The 18,714-nt window shown below is 55.3% G+C and overlaps 1 protein-coding gene across 2 annotated transcripts in view; it reads left to right on the forward strand.

The window, feature by feature from the left end:
* The window catches only part of DIS3L2 (DIS3 like 3'-5' exoribonuclease 2), a 200,706-nt gene that overhangs the window by 181,301 nt on the left and 691 nt on the right, over positions 1 to 18,714 (forward strand). For both annotated transcript variants that reach the window (XM_075418170.1, XM_075418171.1), the window contains 6 exons: positions 8,534 to 8,717; positions 9,880 to 9,966; positions 14,615 to 14,762; positions 15,022 to 15,152; positions 15,380 to 15,484; positions 16,196 to 16,297. In XM_075418170.1, coding sequence (XP_075274285.1) covers positions 8,534 to 8,717; positions 9,880 to 9,966; positions 14,615 to 14,762; positions 15,022 to 15,152; positions 15,380 to 15,484; positions 16,196 to 16,297 — 757 coding nt within the window. The remainder of the gene's footprint in view (positions 1 to 8,533; positions 8,718 to 9,879; positions 9,967 to 14,614; positions 14,763 to 15,021; positions 15,153 to 15,379; positions 15,485 to 16,195; positions 16,298 to 18,714) is intronic.

Here is an 18,714-nt window from a genome sequence, read left to right on the forward strand (position 1 = left end):
ATCAGGAGAGGGGCTGTCTGCATTTCTTCAGGAATTCTTTCCATTCCCCTCTTAGCCAGACTCGGGATGACATTAATATCAGGTGTCTTGTCGTAAGCTCTGCTTTCAGAGCCAGTGGCGTTATCAGGCTGCACGTCTCAGGAATGCAGACTGCCGGTCTGGCTTGGGGCGCTGGTTGTCGGGTATCTCCCCTCTGCTCTGCACTGTCCAAGACCCACCTTGGCTCTGGGCTCTTTTGCCCTCCGGGAATTCCCACAGGCTGGAGAAATCTGTCTCGTGTCCCAGCCCTGGCCCCAGGTGGCTGGCTCCCTGCTTGGGAGCATCCTAATGCTTTCCCGACAGCAAGGCTTGCCAGCCCAGGCAGTGATTGCTCTCTTGAGACCCGACAGCTGAGCACAGCGCTGAGCTGTGTGCGTTGGTGGTCACTGCCTAGCCCTCCCCTGCAGCTCTGCGGAGAGGGAGCGGGGACCCTGGCCATCGTAGCTACCTCTGAGAGGCAAGATCTCAGTGAGCCGGTGGCTCCCTGGAAGAACATACCGGATCTGATATGGATCCGTGGGAAGCCAGGCTGGGTTTCCCAGCCATATGGCTGCCGGAGCTAAACACAGGGATTGCAAACCTTTCCCAGCGCTGCCGATGTCTTCCCTGCAGAGAAATGCTTAGGCGGGGTGAAGGGGTTGTGTTTTAAAGGAGGGTTTTCAGTCAGCGCTGTCACTTTGGTGCTGACATCCCGCACGAGTGGGGAGGTCTGTACAGCAGCACCAGGCGCTGGAGGCATTTCTGGGGCGGGGGGGTGTGGCGGGGGGGCTGCGTGCCCACACAGAGCAAGCAGCACTCTGCGGGCTTCTTTGGGACCCGTGGAATAAGGGCTTTCTCTTGACTGAGAAAGGCCATGTGTGGAGGGAGATCTTCCTCTGTCTGCGATGCTGAGGGTGAAGTCCTCTGCCCTGGGCTCAAAAATGTGATAGTCCTGAGACAATTGTGGAGAATGCTGGAGCTGGGACCGAGGGAGCCTGCTGAAGGTGTGCCTCTGCAGCACATGGGTGCAGGTCTAAGCTGTTATCCCTGACCCACAGCAGCTGAAGATGCTGTTTTGGCACAGAGGGGCACTTCAGCTTCATGCCAAGAGTCTGAAGATTGTCGCCAATTTGCATAAAAAGGAGCAGACTGCAGTCATATTAACATTTAATGAAGAGGCGCAGCCCGCAGAGACTGCGTCCTCTGCAACACTTGCTCTTCAGTTCGCTGATGTTTCCTTTGCCACTTGGATCAAGACGGGATCGAGGGTGGTGGGACGGGCAGGCATTGACTTTATCCCTTCCATACAAACCACAGGTGAGGTTGAGGAGCTCCAGACCAGGTGGGGAGCGTTTGCCATCCACACAGCCGAGCACCAAGAGGTGCCAGAGGGTCCGTGACTGCTTGTGCCATCTTCAGCGCCCCGACGTCTGGCCTGATGTCATGCTGCTGGATTAATTCAGCTCTTTTATGTAACAGGGCTGCAAAGTGGCATCGATAATTTCAAAGGAACTTAGGCAAGTGGTTGACGTTTTTCCAGCGGTCTAAATCCCCGTGTGCAAGCACAGTACATCAGGCTTTAAGCAATTAATTCCTAATCATGCCAAATGCCTTCGGTAGCCCAGCTCTAGTACTGAGAGCTTAAAACGGTTTTCCACCATACCACAGTTAATTTGGATAAAGCAAAGAGAGTGGTCTCATGGCATTTCCAGCCTCAAGATGTGAGAGTAGCCGGTAATTGACATTTGTATTCAGAAAACCCTCCCATGCATTTGTGTTGTAGGCATCTATTACCAGGAAGGCACCATAGCTAATAAAAAGGGCATTCATTATACCCCAGAAAGGGAGTTCATTAGAGGGAAAAGCCATTCTAGCTTAGTAAGAAATGAATCTAAAACTGCCTCAGAGCTGCTATTCTCATCAAGTTTCAGTGTTAAGAGTTTTAACCGAGAGCTAATTGAGCAATCTCAGAAAGTGGGGTAATTCCGTTATTCAGCTATACTTTGTTCAAGGCTACCGCTAGCTGCAAAAGGAGCACAAATGATTTTCCTCAAGCCAGGAACCACCAGCATTCTTGCCTTTTACTACTTTTTCTTTCAAAAAAAAGTAAGACTTTTGGGCTTTTGGCAACTGTTGTTGGCAAAGGGAGCTCCACACCAACACTGCAAGGCTCATATATAACACTGCAATCCAACATTTTGGAGAACGGGGGATTTGATTTTCATAACTCTTCGAGCAGCAGTGCTGTTCCGGAGTGGATGGCTGAAGATGCTCCTGTTCCTTGGATAGGCAGACTGTCACCAGGAAGGCAGTACACCGTTCTTGCAGGATTTTGCATGGAAAAGAGCCATTGCGAGTGCCGGTCCAGCTACTCGCCAAAGAGCATGATTCTGTCATTGGCTGCACTCTCAGGAGATGCAGGATTAGCTAATGTTGCTTTTAGAAGAGCTTTTATAGAAACCTCTCAAGTTCCTTTGCTTCATGGAAGAACTGTAATCAAAAATAAACGTACATGATTTAAAGAAAAGAAGAAAAATTCGTACCACATCCAGCGTCTTTGGACTTTATACTTTGGAGTGAGTTTGTTGGTTGAACTGTGCTGCTGTTTCTTTACCATTTTCCTTCAGCTGATACTGCTCCTGCTATTGGAGCTGCACGGGACTGTTCGCAGCCTTTTGTGGAAGGTGACTTTCTCCTGGTGAATGCAGCAGGATTTAGAGTCCCATTCCCAGGAGGCGGCTGTAGATCTCTTGTTTGTTATGAGATTGCGCTGCAGCAGTAATCCCCTTCAAGCCAGCAGAGAGCGAGGGCTCTCAGTGATGTACTGCCCTTAGCAAGGGGATGTATATCCATCAGTGTCTTTAGAGCCCTCTCAGACACACACAAAGAGTTCAGAGCTTCGTTTTCTCAGCACTAGCCTCCCATGGCACTGTTTGGTTCAAACACAAGCCGAGTGTGGTGCTTTCAGAGCCCTACTGTCCTATCCCTATTTGGACCCAGCATGGAACTGGACACCTGAGGCAGACACGTAGATATGGGTTGAGAAACCAGAGACCTTGACTGCTGGTTGAAGCACAAACCCATGCTGAGCCAGGATAGTAAACCCATCTGGAGATGGAAAGGATTTTGAACAGCAAAAGCCTTGTTGCCTGTGCAGAAGGGAGCAAGTGCTGTGATGGCAAGACAAAATGGAGATGAGCAGATGGGATTTTGTAATGGGATAGGGGAAAGAAGTTTAGTAACCTTTGCAAAAATGATTTCGTCACATTTGGCTCGAGTCTGAGATGCTGGAAAGGTGCTGGGATTTACCTGCTGGCAGCTCACCCAAATGTTGGAAGGTTCCTCCAGCACAGGAAGGTTCCGCTCTGTCCCTTTGGGAGCAGGTTTCCCCAGTGAGCCATACGTGAAGAAAGGACCAACTTCTTCAGTCTGTCAATAGCAAGAAAAAACCTGGCTATGGGAGAGCTACGTGGTGTTTTGGGTTTATCTCTTGAGTCTACGCCTCAGCTATGAGAACGCTTCCAATGCCTGGGATGCACCGAGCGGTTACGTCTTGCAGGAGGGGATGGAGGTGAAGAAGGCGGCATGGAGGAAGAGCTGTGCTCTTCTGTTCAGCCCTACCTTGCTGCCGTTTGCTCTGAAGCCTGCAGGTCTGTCACACTGGCGAACAGCAGATGTTTTAATGTTGCTTCGCTTTAACCAAGCTGCCTGCCTCGTTCCTGCACTTACTGAATTGCAAACAAAGTATTCCTTGTCTCTGTTTGCAGCGAACCTTGCTTAGCTAATGTCATTTGTCAAGTTAATCAGGGAGAGTGGGCACATCAATGGCTGCTGTATAGCCTGGCCACATTGCCATGGAGACAAGCAGCCAAACAGGCATTTTACTTGCCCCGCTTCGCTCTGCAGAGATTTGGCATGAGAAGCCAACATTTTATTTGCCGTCAACCAACCAACTTGCTGAGGATGTAAGCAGTTTTTCAAGGTTGCTATCAAGAGGTTGGAAAGGTCTGGCTAACCTTTTACGGAGCAGATAGTAATGCTGCTGCTAAAGCAATTGCAGGGTCTGAATGTACAGCTCCTCTTGCCCTGTCCCTCAGATGTTTGGCTCTGGTAGGAGTTGTGTGAGAGGAGTTACAGCCCAGCAGCTTGGGTTTGGGGCTGCTGTCAAGATGTCATCAGTCCTCCTCAGCTGGATGGTTTCCTAGGTGGCTATTTGCCTACAGTACACAAGACCATCATTTAAGATACTTTGAAAAGCACCAAGTCCTGTGTTTGAGAGCATCTCAGGAGCCTGAAACCTCCCCAGCAGTTGGTGGGGTGGAGGAGCTGGCATGGCTTGATCACGTTTGAAACTCAGAAACGAATGCTTTTGAAAACCGTACACTCCAGCTGACCTCTTGCATAAGGCAGGCTATAGTTTCACCCACTAACTCCTGCACCAAACCCATAACTCATAAGCAAAGTCTGGGTATTGAAAGAGCCGGCAGAAGATGCTTACACATGTTAGAGAGCTCGCAAGCCGTCCTGCCTCTCCCTCTCCTCCCTCTCGCATGTGCACATGTTAAATGATGCATCGAACAGGTTTGGAAATGCTCCCTCCTGCAGCCTCGGCAAGCAGGACAGCCGGGATCTGGAGGCACTGACAGGAGGGACAGCCACCTGCTAACCCCCAGCCCTCTCTGCGGGACACTGGAGGAAGCCTCACATCAGCACAGAAAGGGCAAAAGTTCAGATCAGATTGTTTATGGGATTTTATGGAGCCATGAGCCAAGGATAGCTCAGCTAATCCAGAGGAAACTGTAGCGATGGCGTTAGAATGCATTTCACATGGGATTCATTCAGCGCGCGTTCAGATGGACCAGTCTTTCTGTCTCCATTTTTTTAGCCATGAGTTGTTTTTCTTTGCACTCCTGTCTGCCAGCCTCACCGAGCCAAACTCCGAGCTAGGCTGTTTTAAGAAAAAAGAAAAAAAAAAAAAGCCCTCTTGTCATTTGACCTGCCAACAAGTTAGCAGAGCTGCAGCATGGCTCCCAATAACACCAGCACCAGGCGTTGGTCTGGCCCCCAGCCGCTTCCAGCCAGCCTCAGCGCCTCCCTCCCTCAGCACGCCTTGCTTTTTTCCGAGCCGAAGCCCTGGTGAGGACACTAGTTAAAAATGCAGCTAAAAGGCAGTGTGGGGAGGGCAGGGAGGCAGCAGCTTTGCTGTGCCCTCCTGCTCCTCAGCATCCAACGCTGTGCCAGCTTCATGGGCTGTCCCAGCCCCGGCTTCTCCTCCTGAGTCTCTGACATGCCGTGTCTCAGCGTGAGCCCCACGTGGGAATAAGGTTTTCCTTTTAGGGGCAGTGAGACGGCGACGTTAAGCTCTTTATTGCAGATCTTGGCTCCCTCCTCGTGTCCTGAGCCACAGACCCTGTTCCTCTGCTGAAGAGGTGACCTGGCTTAACTCTGGGCGCAGGTGTCAGCTCCTTTGCTGTCCCCAGCCCATTCCCTCTGACCCTGGCAGGCTCTCACATGCTCTGCATTAGCCCAGCTGTGATCTGTCCCTTCCGGAAGCTGCTTTCCTCTCCCTGGGGACTAAATCTCGATATTTGGAACAAACCTGTCTAGGAGTCAGCACAGAGCAGCCCCACGCTGTTCATCTTCCATGCTTGCAGGGCTGCTGCAGTGGGGTGCATGTGGGGAGTCGCTTTGTGACCCCCAGGTGATCCAGAGCTGGCAAGGACCCTCCATCCCTGCAGGGTGATTTGGCATCAACCTGCTGGGCAGTGCAGCCTTCCCAGGCCACTGTGGTTTGTTAACCTGAGCTGACACAAACCGACCCATCGGGTCCTGGGGCTTCTCTTCCCCCCAGATACAGAGCACTGTCCGACCCTGTCTGTGTTATCTGCTCCTTGGAAGCCCAAACTGCAGCTGCATCTCCCAAAGCCTGTGCCTGCCTTTGGGTGAGCAAGCAAGACAAGTAGCTGTTCAATTCTGAAGATCTACGGTCACATCCTGCACACCCTGTTGTGGGTGCAAAGCTCCTGGGTGCTTCCTGATAAGATTCTCCTGACCATACGGTCAATCCAACCATGTGCCAGGTACCTCCTCTTGATGGGGATTGTTTTGGATACTGTCTGGGAGCTGGTGCTCCAGGCATGGATGTGTTAAAGGGAGAGAGGATGGGGTTGTGCAGAGCAAAGTGGGAAGTGGTGGAGTCACCATCCATGGAGGTGTTCAAAAAACATGTGGATGTGGCACTTCGGGATGTGGTTTAGCAGGCACAGTGGTGATGGGTTGACAGTTGGACTTGATGATCTTAGAGGCCTTTTCCAACGGTAATGATTCTATGATTCTATGAAGTATGTGCTATTAGTTCTCCTTTGGCTGTAAAAGCATCCCTAGCAGGAGGGTACTTGGGTATTACCTTCCACTCAGTGCTACTTCCAATATCAGAACAAGGACATCCCCAGGGAAATTTAAAAGCCCCAAGCCCCAAAATGGTAAAACAAAATGCAGAACTTAATAATCGGGTGGGAGTTGCATCCAGCCCAAAGTGTCGCTGGAGGTAAGAGGTAAAGGCTTCACACCCTTGCGTACAAAGGGAGCAAGAATGGCTTGAGCACTCGCTGGCAGTGTTGGTCTCTAGGACACGAGATGGAAACGTTGCGCCTGTGACAGAGATGCTGTTGACGGGTGTTTATTGCTCTGTCTTTAAAAACAGCTTTGCACCTCACTCCGTGTTTGAGAGAGGCACAGGGAGTGAGAGGACGAGAGGCAATGGCCTGAAGTTGTGTCAGGGGAGGTTTAGATTTGATATCAGGAAAAATGTCTTCACTGAAAGAGTGGTCAGGCATTGGAACAGGCTGCCCAGGGAAGTGGTGGAGTCACCATCCCTGGAGGTGTTCAAAAAACGTGTAGGTGTGGCACATCGGGATATATTTTAGCAGGCATAGTGGTGTTGGGGTGACTTGATGATCTTAGAGGTCTTTTCCAACCTTAATGACTGAGATTGGATGTGTTGGAGCGGGTCCAGAGAAGGACCACAAAGATGATCAGAGGGCTGGAGCACCTCTGCTGTGAGGACAGGCTGAGGGAGTTGGGGCTGTTCAGCCTGGAGAAGAGCAGGCTCTGGGGTGACCTTAGAGCAGCCTTCCAGTACCTGAAGGGGCCTGCAGGAAGGATGGAGAGGGGCTTTTCACAAGGGTGTGTTGTGATAGGACAAGGGGGAATGGCTGTAAACTAAAAGAGGGCAGATTTAGATTGGATATTAGGAAGAAATTCTTCACCATGAGGGTAGTGAGTCACTGGCACAGGTTGCCCAGAGAAGCTGTGGCTGCCCCCTCCCTGGCAGTGTTCAAGGCCAGGTTGGATGGAGCTCTGAGCAGCCTGGTCTGGTGGAAGGTGTCCCTGCTCATGGCAGGGGGGTTGGAACCGGATGATCTTTAAGATCCCTTCCAACCCTTACCATTCTGTGATTTATGGCTCCATGGCCGGTGTTCACCCGTGCGTGCTGCTGGCGCTGCGAGCGTCTCCCTGTTCTTTGCCCCAGAGCCCACGGCCCCACGCGTGTCCCTAGGCTGCCCTTCCCCACGGGCCGGCTGCGGGCCCGGCGGCTGGAGGAGACCCTGCGGGCCCCCCGCACCCGGCAGACGGGCCCGGGCCGCCCCGCAGCCCCCAGCCCCGGCGGCCGCGAAGGGCCCGCTGTTGCCATCTGCTGGCCTCAGGGCCCCGGAGCCGGGCTCGGCCCGCCGGGGAGCCGCCCCCCGGGACCCCGCTCCCGCCGCCCGGCCTCGGCCCGCTGGTGGCATCTGCCGGGCCGGGGGTCGGGGGGGGCCCGGAGATGGTCTCTAGCGCTGGGGTTGCTTTGCTTCGCACCGCGTAGCCCCGGAGGTTTCCGTTCAATGTCTGTGCGTTCACAGGTGGAAGGAGGCACCGGGGGGGCCCGCCCCAGCCCGGGGTACCCCCAGCCGTCCGCGGGTTGCGAGGAGCAGCCCCTGGAGCCCTCTCCTCGCCTGGGCGCCGGAGGCAGCCCCGCAGCGAGCCGTGCTGGTGGCCCGGGGGAAGGCGCTGCGGCTTGCCCCGGGTGGGAGCGCGGTGTGGGGCAGGGCTCGGCGCTGGGCTCGGCCACACAGGTCGGGCTCGGGGTTCGCCACAATTTTCTCTGGCCTGAGAAGACAGCGATGTGTGTTTGTTTTCCGTGCTCTCTCTCGCACAGCGTTTGTTTTGCTTGTTGAGCGATCCAGGAGATAAAATGACCTAAAGGGAGATTATTTTATCCTAATTTAAGCTGTCAATTTATCACTGACTTCTGCTTGTCTGTGTAAGGCTTGCTCTCAGCCCCCAGGGAAACCTGAACTAGAGGGTGAGAATTTGGGGGAGTATTTGCTGCAGTCTCACATTTAATCTTTGCTTGTAACAACAACTACAAGCTGCTCCCCCATCCCCCCGTGTCGTAGTGGTTCCCATCGCTATGGACTGGTGTGGCTTCCCAGGGGACTGCCCTCTCTAACTGTTGTTTTCCTCATCCTTGCAGGCTGGTGGAAGAGTTCATGCTGCTCGCGAACATGGCCGTGGCCCATCAGATCTACCGCTCCTTCCCCGAGCAGGCCCTGCTCCGCCGCCACCCCCCACCCCAAACCAAGCTGCTGAAAGACCTCATGGAGTTTTGCAACCAAGTTGGCCTCGACATTGACTTCAGCAGCGCAGGGACCCTGCACGTGAGTGCACTGACTGGGCGAGGAGCAGGGCCATGGGGGCGAAGGGTGTGCAGCTACATGATGGCATGTTTGTGGCAGCATATGGTTTATTCCCTGCCCCCCTGTGACTGAACAGAGATGACAAATATCCCATGCCAAAACAAAACACCTCCCTCACTTGCTGTTGACCCCACCAGCGCTGGGCAAAAGTAGCCCAGCCTGTCCTGGTCAGAGCCAATGTTGCACACAGAGCTTAGAGCAGGGCAGGGAGGGCTGGAGTGACTCCAGCACTACCCTCTCTGCTGTGGGAAGGATGTTTCAGTGCAGGAGCACTCACTGGGACACCCAGATTTCCTTTCTCTGCCTTCTCTTGGCAGGTCCTGGCAGGGCATTTGCTCTGTACTGCAGGGAACGTAGCTCTGCAAGGGAGTGTTTCTGTCTGGGCTGCTGAAGGTCTCGAGGAGGGCAGGCTGGGTAATGGGGACTGGGAAGGGCTGGAGAGCAGTGCTGGGAAAGGTCAGACGCAGCCAGTGCGGGAGGTATCCCACCGATCCTCCCCTGAGCGTGTCCTGAGGCTGAACTCCAGCTGAACAGCACAGCACAGGTTCCAGGATTTTCTTTACTCGCTGCAACCGGACTGTGGATAATCCTCTGTTAATCCCATCCCCACTGGCCTCCTGCATGCCCCTCCATCAGCTGGGCTGGCTTTCCCTGCTGAGGCTATGTCAGCAGATGCGGGGCTGCGCACTCAGCTTCTCTCCTGCACTTTGAACCCTCCAGCCCTTCCTCTCCACGAGCCCCAGGCGGCGACCTCCAGTATCCACATCTCCCCAGAGCCCCATTAGTCCGTGCGCTGAAGCTCTCTGTGGCTGGACGGGAGCCAGGCACAGGTCAGGAGAGGGGTTACAGGTGCTCTCACACGCTGCACGTCTGGGGACAGAGCCAGCAGTCCCTGTGCCTCGGGTGCTCCCTGCCGTTGACCCCCGGAGGTGGGTTGGTGCTCAGAAGGACTGTGTGTGCCACAGAGGCTGTGTAAGCCACTTTTTGGATTGTGAGAGGTTTTGCAGGGAAAGGAGGAATTTGGCTTTGGCAAGCAGCTGTTTGCCCCAGTGAGGTCTGCTTGGGTCCCCCTGCCACCACAGCTTGCCGACACTGAATGCTCTCTCTCTCTTTTCTCCTTCAGAAAAGCTTAAATGAAACATTTGGTGCTGACAAATACTCCGAAGCCAGGAAAGAAGTGCTGACCAACATGTTCTCCAGGCCCATGCAGGTGAGAACAGCCCTGTGCTGTCAGACACGTCTGGCTGTAGCTGTCTGCTATAGCTTCGTCGTCAGACCTTGCCCCTTTTGCGCTACCGTAGCTGGTTGTTACAAGGACAGACAGTGAATGGACACTGAACGCGGTGCTGCGGGGCTGCCAACGACTTCTCCTTGGGGGCCTTCAGCCCCACACAGCTGGCAGTGGGGATATCGTCTGGGCAACAGAGCTTCACTGGATAGCAGGGTCAGGCTGAGTCTTTCCTCACCCACCCCATAGTTGTTCCTGTTATTACCAGTTGGGATATTTCACTCTTGAAGTTGCCTGGGGAATGTTAGCAGACTCACAAGGAGTGAATGCCTGCTCTGTGAACAGCTGGTTCATGTTTGTGCTGTTTCTTCACATCATGGTATCCCAGCTGGTCCAAAGAAGGAATCAAGTGAGGATGATGTAGAGGTGTGGGATTGGCCATAAGCACGTTCTGGAACACAGACACATGCTCTTAGAAACAGGGAAGCTCTGAAAACCCCTTGGTCTCTCTCCAGGCCAAGAGACCTTCTGTGAAGGTCTCTGCAATGGAAGGTCTCTTCACCTTGTGGAGGTCTCTCGACCTTCTGTGAAGGTCTCTGCAGTGGAGGCTGGTGCTGCTTACACTGATTGTCGTGTTTGGTGCGTCTGCAGCTCAGGACACTTATTCAGGTGCTTGTCACCATCAAGAAAAGCTTTTGTGAAGCATCTGCCTTTCTAAATTTGCAGCTGGGCATAGCCCAGCCTCTTTTGAAGGAAGTTCTATCCCACAGGGAGAAGGGGCACGTTCCTGAAATGGACTCTCTGCTGTGGCCTGCTTATCGCTGCAGGAATGAATCATCTTCCCAACATCACTCATTTGACTGTCACTCTTCTAATTAGCTTATTTGCTCCATTTACGCATTTGCAGTTGCCTGAAGTCCTGCTGTAGTTTGGTGACTTAATGCTTGCTTGCAGGTGGGAGTGGGGACTGAAGCCGTTCAGTAAATCACCCACTCGTGTATGTGTTCAGCTCAGGAGTGCTGCTTTGTGAAGTGCAGGGAATGTCCTCTGGAGCTGGCTGTGTTGTCCCACATCCTGTGTCCTACTTTGGCTTGTCCTGGTCCCTTCTGTCACGTCTTCCTTTTCTGTTGGAAGGTGCACGGGTGACATGAATTCCTTGGGGTCCCTCTCTGGTCCTGCTGCCTGGGGCCCAAGCCTGGGCTTTGCCAGCAGCAGCACATGGGGCAAACCCAGCTGCTGGCCAGGAGGGATGAGCAAGGAGAAGGGAACTTGGTTCTGCAGTGGCACAAAGGAGATGAGCTTTTTGGGACTCACTGACTTGCTGAGATTTTGCTTCTGTGGTCTCCTGAGACTGTGGTTGGAGAGGTGGTGGGTGTGCTTTGAGATACCTCCCAGCAGCTCTTGTTAACAATTTAGCCTTGTGAATACATATTAAATCCGTATGTGGAAGAGGTATCAAGGTTTGGGGGATGAAGTCTTCTCTGGAGTAGATACCAGACACAGAGTTTAGGGAAGAAGAAAGAGGGACTTTTAAAGGAGCTATTCCACGGGACGTGATTTTGGCAGGAACTAGACTCATTTCATTGTCAGAAGACCAAGGTGCCCGTGTGTTCAGGTGTGCTGTGCAGTCCACTGGTGCCTGGCAAACCTGCGGTCTGGCAGACTCCCATAATAGGCAGAAACCCATTTACAGCTGAGCCCATTGTCCCTGCAGGGCAGCCTGTGGCTGGGCGACGAGCAGTGTTCCCATCTGCTGGCGTTCCCCAGCAGGATGGTATTGCTGTGTGTGATGGGGTCATCATCATTGGAAGTGGGGCATGAGCCAGAAGAAGCAGAAATCTGTCTTGATCCTGGGATGAGCTTATGCAGTTGGCCATTTGCTGAACTGTTGTTTGGTTTGTAAATGGAGTTTCAGCCTTGCCCAAAGCCATCGGCCAGGTGAGCAGACGCTCCCCTCCTGCCTTTAGGGCTGCTTTCTAGTCTGACCTGGGATATGCTCACAGTAGTGGATCCGTATGACCTTGGATCCGAAGGACCGCAGTGCTGCAGGAGTGAGAGGCAGCACTGTTGTTCTTCTGCAGTCTCTGCTCTCTGACCACACTCGCTGTGAGGTGGACTCACAGCTCCCCAAAATCCCGAGCAGTTGAGATTCCCACCGTTTTTCATGCTGCTAAATGCAGAGGACGGGTAGTTTAAAGCCGTGTCAGTGCCCCTGGGAAAGGGCAGACAGCTGCAGGGTGGAGGGAGCTTTCGCTGAGAGGAGGATTTTCTGTTGTCTGCCACCAGCATTAGAGCAGATGGAAGAATCGGCCCCATCCTGCCCATGTCCCCAGGTGTCATGGTCCCTCATGGGGGAGAGGACGGCCCTGAGTGCTGGCAGCTGCGAAGCACAGCCACGCAGGGGCCCGTGCCAGTATCAAGGGCTGGGCCATTGAGCTGACAGATGGCTTGGCGAGACCGTCTGGTCAGGCCACTGAGGAGTCACCCGTATCCCTGCACACAGCTCCCGGTGATAAAGCTGGTGTTCCAGGGACAAGGCTGCAGTTAAATCAGCCAAAAAAAGCCGCCCACAGGTTTAACCCATGGCCACGCCAAGCCTGCTTCTTCCGTCTTCGCTGTGTGCTGGTGGTCAAGACATTGGCCTCTTGGAGGAGGAGGGAGATGGGAAGCAACTGGTAATGCGTGTGTCTGGGGGAGCGCCTGGATTGCCATGCCAGGAGCCTCGTAACAGATGAAGGAGCAGCGACATACCATTTTTCAGGGGCTCAGTCACTCGGGGATTCAATCTGTCCATGAGAGCAAAGCTGCCCCTGGTTGGATGGGGCTGATTTATTTCCAGGCTCCTCACGGTTCTTGGGGGATTGTGGCAAACCCTGGGGATGTGAGACGCACTGGTGCAAATCTGTTAATGAGAAAACATCTGCTTTATGCCAGGCTGATCTCACTGGGTAGCGCTGTCATGGTGGCGAGGATGAGTATCAGATACGTGTCGGTCTGGGCTCCCTACAGGGTGTAACCTTACCACAGCCCAGAGGAGTATTTTTGCAGTGATGCCCAAGCTTATGCCAGCCTCAGTGAGGGTCGTGAGCTGCCACAAGGGTGTCAGAAACGGTGCTGGCCCCAGCAGCAGCTGGGTTTGGCCAGCACATCTGTCAGGAAGAAGTGCCCCAAACAACAGCAAGCAGTGGGGGACCTTCAGCATCTTTTCTAGCTTGAAACAAGCCAGGGGTTGCCCTGCACTGCTGGGCACAGGGAAAGGATGAGCGCTTCCCAGTGGGTTTCTCATACCAGGGGTTTTGACCTGTGCTCTGCTCTCTACCTGCATTGCAGGGACCTTCCTGCCTTCTGCCCAGGAGCCTGGCGTGAGTGCTCATAAACCCCCTGTAATTTCGTGCTGTCTGTCTGCACAAGGGCACTCATCTTCTCCCGCAGCAGCCTCCAGCGCTCGGCATGTCTCCTGCCCGACTGCGCAGAGCCTTGGTCGATGGGAGCTGAGCTGATTGAGTGGAGACCGTACTTCATGGAGTCCATCAGAAACAATTTAATTCTGGGTTGTGGAAATTGGCAGCCACCACAGCTCCTATCCCAGCTCTTGGGTCTCATAATAAGGCCGGGACCGATGCTGCTTTTTTTAACATGCTCTATTTACTTGCCCGGATCAGTGTGTTGCTGCTCAGCAGGAGCTGGCTGTGCTGCTGGGCTGGAGAGCGGAGGATACAGCTGCCCAAACCATGGATCCCAGGACGGTGCTGTAATCAGAGCTGGCTACTCCTGTTTTTTTTAATTCACTTGCTCTTATTTTTAAATGGGTTCATTCAATCGCCACTGTGCCATGACCCTGCCGCAACCGCCCTGACCCGCACAGCCTCCCCTCCCCGCCTAGGCTCGGGCCCCGTTGTTTTCCCAGCCCCGAGGGCTGGTGTTTCACAGATGTAAAAATAAAAGCTGTAACATGTGAGATAACAGGGGCGGCGCAGCCAGGAGAGGTTCGCGCTGGAGAGGCTGCTGGGCAGCGCAGGGCTGCCATGGCCCTGGTGTTGGTGTAGCCGGGCGGTCCAGCCGCTCGGCTTCCCAGCTGTCATCATGGGCTGGAGCAGTGGGGATCACAGCGGAGCTGTCTCCTCCTTGGTGAATGGAGGAGCCACTCATCCCAGCCGCTAGTGCTCTCCACGCAGGGGCAACGGGTGAGCGGAGCCTGCGGCCAGACCCAGAACCAAAGAGCCTGGCACGGGGGCTGCTGTGCGAGCCCCTTTGTTGGGAGAGCATCCGCAGTGGGCACGGGTCAGGCTGGGCTCTCCTGTGGGATATGGGGAGATGGGGAATGAGCCCCAGGGCCTGAGCAGAAGCAGGAGGCTGCTTAAAGCCGTATGTGATGTGAAAGTTGGTGCAATCCTTGGGGCCAGGCAGGGTCAGCTGGCAGCCGGCAGCTCCCCGCAGTAGCTTTGCCCCCTTTGCTCTGTGCTCAGTTCCTGCAGCGCCCGCCTTGTCCCTGTGTAGCCCAAACTGAGCAGCAGGTGAAGGACCATCGGCTGCTGGAGCTCTGTCCTACAGACGCAGACCCCTCCAGCCTCGTGCAGGGTCCTGCTGCCATCCTTGCTCACACCCTTCCCTCGCTTCTCGCCCCTTTCAGATGGCTCTCTACTTCTGCACTGGTGTCCTGGAGGACGAGACCCTCTTTCGCCACTACGCCCTGAACGTGCCCTTCTACACGCACTTCACCTCGCCCATCCGCCGCTACGCAGACGTCATCGTGCACCGTCTCCTCTCGGCCTCGCTCGGTGGGTGCCGCCCGGCCGCTTGCGGAGCAGCTCAGGGTGTGCGAGGGGACGGGGTGGCTGTGCCTGGCGTTCCTGCCTTGCCTGCCATGGGTGCCGGGTGCTTGGAGCCTGCGTCCCACGGGGCAGCTCCCTGGCATGCAGGTGCCTTCCACTAGCAGGGACACGGGGGCAAGCTGGGCATCTGGGTCCAGGCTGCCATGGGATGGCTCCCGAGCCAGAGGGAGCATGGGTGCGTCATTGTCACTTGTCCCCTTCCCAGGTGCCAGCTCCCCTGTCAAGATGGAGAAGGAAGCCATCCAGAGACAGGCAGATCACTGCAACGACCGGAAGATGGCTTCCAAGAGGGTGCAGGAGCTCAGCGCTGACCTCTTCTTCGCCATCTTCATCAGGGTAAGAGCTGAGGCTATCTTCCCCCAAGGCATCTCTGGATTTCCCCATGAAGGCTCAGCCTAGATGCCACCAAGCAGAGGGCTGCATGGCTGCCATGCGTGGCAAACAGTGAGGGGACGCTCTGAGCAACTGCCACCGCCAGAGCTCCAGGACCTGGAGACACTGGCTCCCCTTGGGGATGGCTGGATGGGGGATGCCAGTGTAGTGACAGCCCTGTCTCTTGGCAGGAGTGTGGTCCTCTCGAGTCAGAGGCCATGGTGATGGGTGTCCTGAACGAGGCCTTTGATGTCCTGGTGCTGAAGTTTGGAGTCCAGAAGCGCATCTACTGCAATGTAAGTACCTCACCGGTGTGAGATAGTGCCAACACTGCCTCACCGGAGAGGGCTGTGGCAGCCTGGCATCGTCGGAGGCAGTGGCTGTCCTGGTGCCCCTCTGTGGCAACCCTGCAGCCAGCAGAGCAGCTCCCAAGCCAGGCTGGCCGGAGGGGAGGGGGCCTTCCTGGGGTTCCCCTCTGTCCCTCAGCCCTGGGAAGGCACGAGGGGGTGGGGAGGTCTGGAGCAGCCCAGTCTCTGAAGACCAGCTTCTCCCTGCTATGTGTTGGGGGTGATCCAGTCTAAGTGAAACGGAATAAAGACAGATTCAGGGGGACAGAGATCAACGTGGAGCTGAGTCGAGGAACAGGAGTAAGGCTGGTTTTCATGTTGTTTGATCAGATGGTATATCTGGGGCTGTGACAGCACCACTGTCGGCCAGCACCTGCGGTTAGTGACAGCATCTTCTCTTAATAACCTGGTTATATGGCTGGCAATGACATCTTTAAACAGGACATATAGCTTGATATATGGGCTGCTTGTGTATCGCAGCAGCCCTTGATTTACGTGCTAGTCTCAGGCTCACGGGCTGCTGCATCCCGGTTGTTTAAGAGCTGCAGAGGCAGCGTGCCAGGCAGAAGCAGCGTCGTCCCCATCTGCAGGCGAAGTGGAGGGGAAGAGCTGACTGGGGGATGTTGTCAGGGCTGTTCCCAATGTGCTCCCTGCCCACAGGCGCTGCCCTTGCTGGGCTTCCACTTCCAGAAGGTGGGGAGGAAACCGGAGCTGACGCTCATGTGGGAGCCGGAGGAGCCGGAGCAGGAATCTGTGCCCCAGGTAAGACCCCCAGCGCGGGGTGGGCCCACAACACCATGGGGCTGGTGTGGAGGCTGTGTGCAACACGTGGATCCCGTGATCTCCACAGGGACAGGTCCAGGGGGCAGGGCTGCCTCACAGGCTGTCAAGTCCTGCTGTCCCTCTGTGTCCACTCCCCAGCAAGCCCGACCTCAGCCTCAACCTCCTCTCCCATCCAGCCCAGCTCCATCCCATCGCTGCCCCTGCATCTGACCCCTCCACGGCCTTCAGACTCTGCCCTGCCTGCTGTGTGCCCTGCCTCCCAATCCAGTTTCCTCCAGGAATTGAATTAACATGCTGTTTACTTCCTTCTTCCAGTTCATCAATTAAGATGTTAAGTAAGATCAGGCCTAAGGCAGCTCCTGTCTAGACCCTTCCCCCGATCCTGGCATTCCTTGCCCCCTTGCTGGCACAGCCCTTCCATCGGGTTTCCATCCCTGTGACAGGGTTGAGACCCAATTAAGAGGAATTTTTAAAGTCAGACTTCCTGAGATGCAGTGTCAAATGGTTTAACAGCATCTAGAAATCTCTCTCTTGTGTCCCTGTCATCTATTAACTTGGTAACTCAATCAAAGGGAGCAATCGCATTTGTCTGGCTTGATTAAGTGGTGCTTCTTTGCCAACTTTTGTCTGGTGTCGCTGTGAAATCACAGCTGTGTTGACTGGCGTGATCCCTGCCTGCTGCCTGGTTGGGGACGGGAGGGCTGAATCCCAGCCTCTCCCTGCACCGCTCCGGGTCTGCACTTCAGCCCCATTTCCAACCAATGATGAGCACAACTCATCCACCTGGGGCTGGATGAAAAGGACTCCCAATGCAGGGCCAAGCTGACCCTTCCAGCTGGTAAGGTGCATGTCCTGGAGAGTACTTTCCTACCCAGGGCAGGTGTTGTGGTCAGAGCAGCCCGAGCTCCCTGGCTGCTGCCGGCGTTTCTGCAGGCCTCCCTCCCTTTGAAGCTGAGTTTTTCTTTCTCAGCTTGGCTCAGAGAAGCCCCCTGCACGTGACCCAAAGTGGCCTCGGTTCCTCCTTTCCGACAGGAGAGGGTATCACTTACACCCTAGCAGGGACCCACATGAAAAATGATGCCCCAGCGTGAGCAGGGCCCACTTTAGTTAAGCAAACACTCGTCGGTAGAGGAAACTCCTCCACGAACCCTCCACACCTCGTAAGAAAACGCTGGAGCTCTCCCCTGGGAGCAGGCTCTGAGCTGTCCTCAGAGCCAGCAGATCCCCAAGTTGATAAATCTCCAGCCCCGGGATGAGCCGGATTGCCTGGGGTCCCCTGGTGCTGAACTGCGGGAGATGTCACCTGGACACCCCGCAGCACTGAGCCCCCTGCTCCCCGCCTGGCCCGGGCGCTTGGCCTCTGCTCCCTGGTTTGGCTCAGCGCAGCCCGGCAGCGGGAATGTCAGGGAAGGCCATTTGTGGGAAGCGTGCAGGGGTCTGGGCTGGCCAGCCCTGCGCGGAGGGGAAGTGTTTGCCCTCGTCTCGCCCTGAGCTCCAGGAGATGGCCAGGACCTCAGTGGGCATTACTCAGGGCTGGAGTATGAAGTGGATCTAAGGCTTGGTGGGTTTGGTGTGAAATTGTGCCGTTCCCCGGCAGTTCAGCAAAGGGATGGGGCAGGATTGCCAAGGGAGAGCCCTGATAATCCCCACTGGGCCCCCCCAGATGCGGGGAGGCTGCCCCATGACAGGCAGGGGCAGGCAGAGGGCTGGTGCCACATAGCCGGCAGCTATCTGGGCAGCCGTCTGCAAAAGGGTTTCTCTCTGGTTTGCTCCTCGCTGGCCACTTTGATGCATTTAAGTCTCAATGAGATTTTCCTCCTCTGAGTGATTGATCTGGAGCGGCTGGCACTGGATGAGCTGGGAAGGGTTTGACAAGGTTACGCCGGTGGCTCTCTGCCCGCTCCTGCTGCGGGCCGGCCCCGAGCAGATGGCCCCATCGAGCCCTGTTACAGCATGGGGCTTGGGGATGGGGTCCAGCACGTGAAGCCCCCAGATACCTGGCCATGGCCCCAGGGCAGCCCCTTCCCAGTGTCCCAGCCAGCCCGTTAACCATGCCTCGTGGATGGAGCTGATCGATGCTTTACGCGTCTAATCCGCACAATTGCACAAAGAGATGGAGTCAGAGGACCAGGGGGGTGGCAGAGGCAGCGGTGCATTTTACTGAACAGGAGGGACTGGTTTTCTAAGGCCTTTACTCCCTTGCGTGCTCCCTTTCTGGGTCTCCTCTTGCTGTGGGGGCACGGGAGGGTCGTTCGCTCCTTGTAGGATGCTGAGGAAATGCTCGGCGTCATGTGGAAATCCCTACTCGCCGCAGCTTACTGTTGGCGCTTGGCCAAGTTGCTTCGTTAAGGGATGATGTGCGTTCTCCGGCTGGAGAAGGGAGACACGGGCAGGCT

The sequence above is a fragment of the Opisthocomus hoazin genome, chromosome 4 (assembly GCF_030867145.1).
Source record: "Opisthocomus hoazin isolate bOpiHoa1 chromosome 4, bOpiHoa1.hap1, whole genome shotgun sequence".
Taxonomy (NCBI): Eukaryota; Metazoa; Chordata; class Aves; order Opisthocomiformes; family Opisthocomidae; genus Opisthocomus; species Opisthocomus hoazin.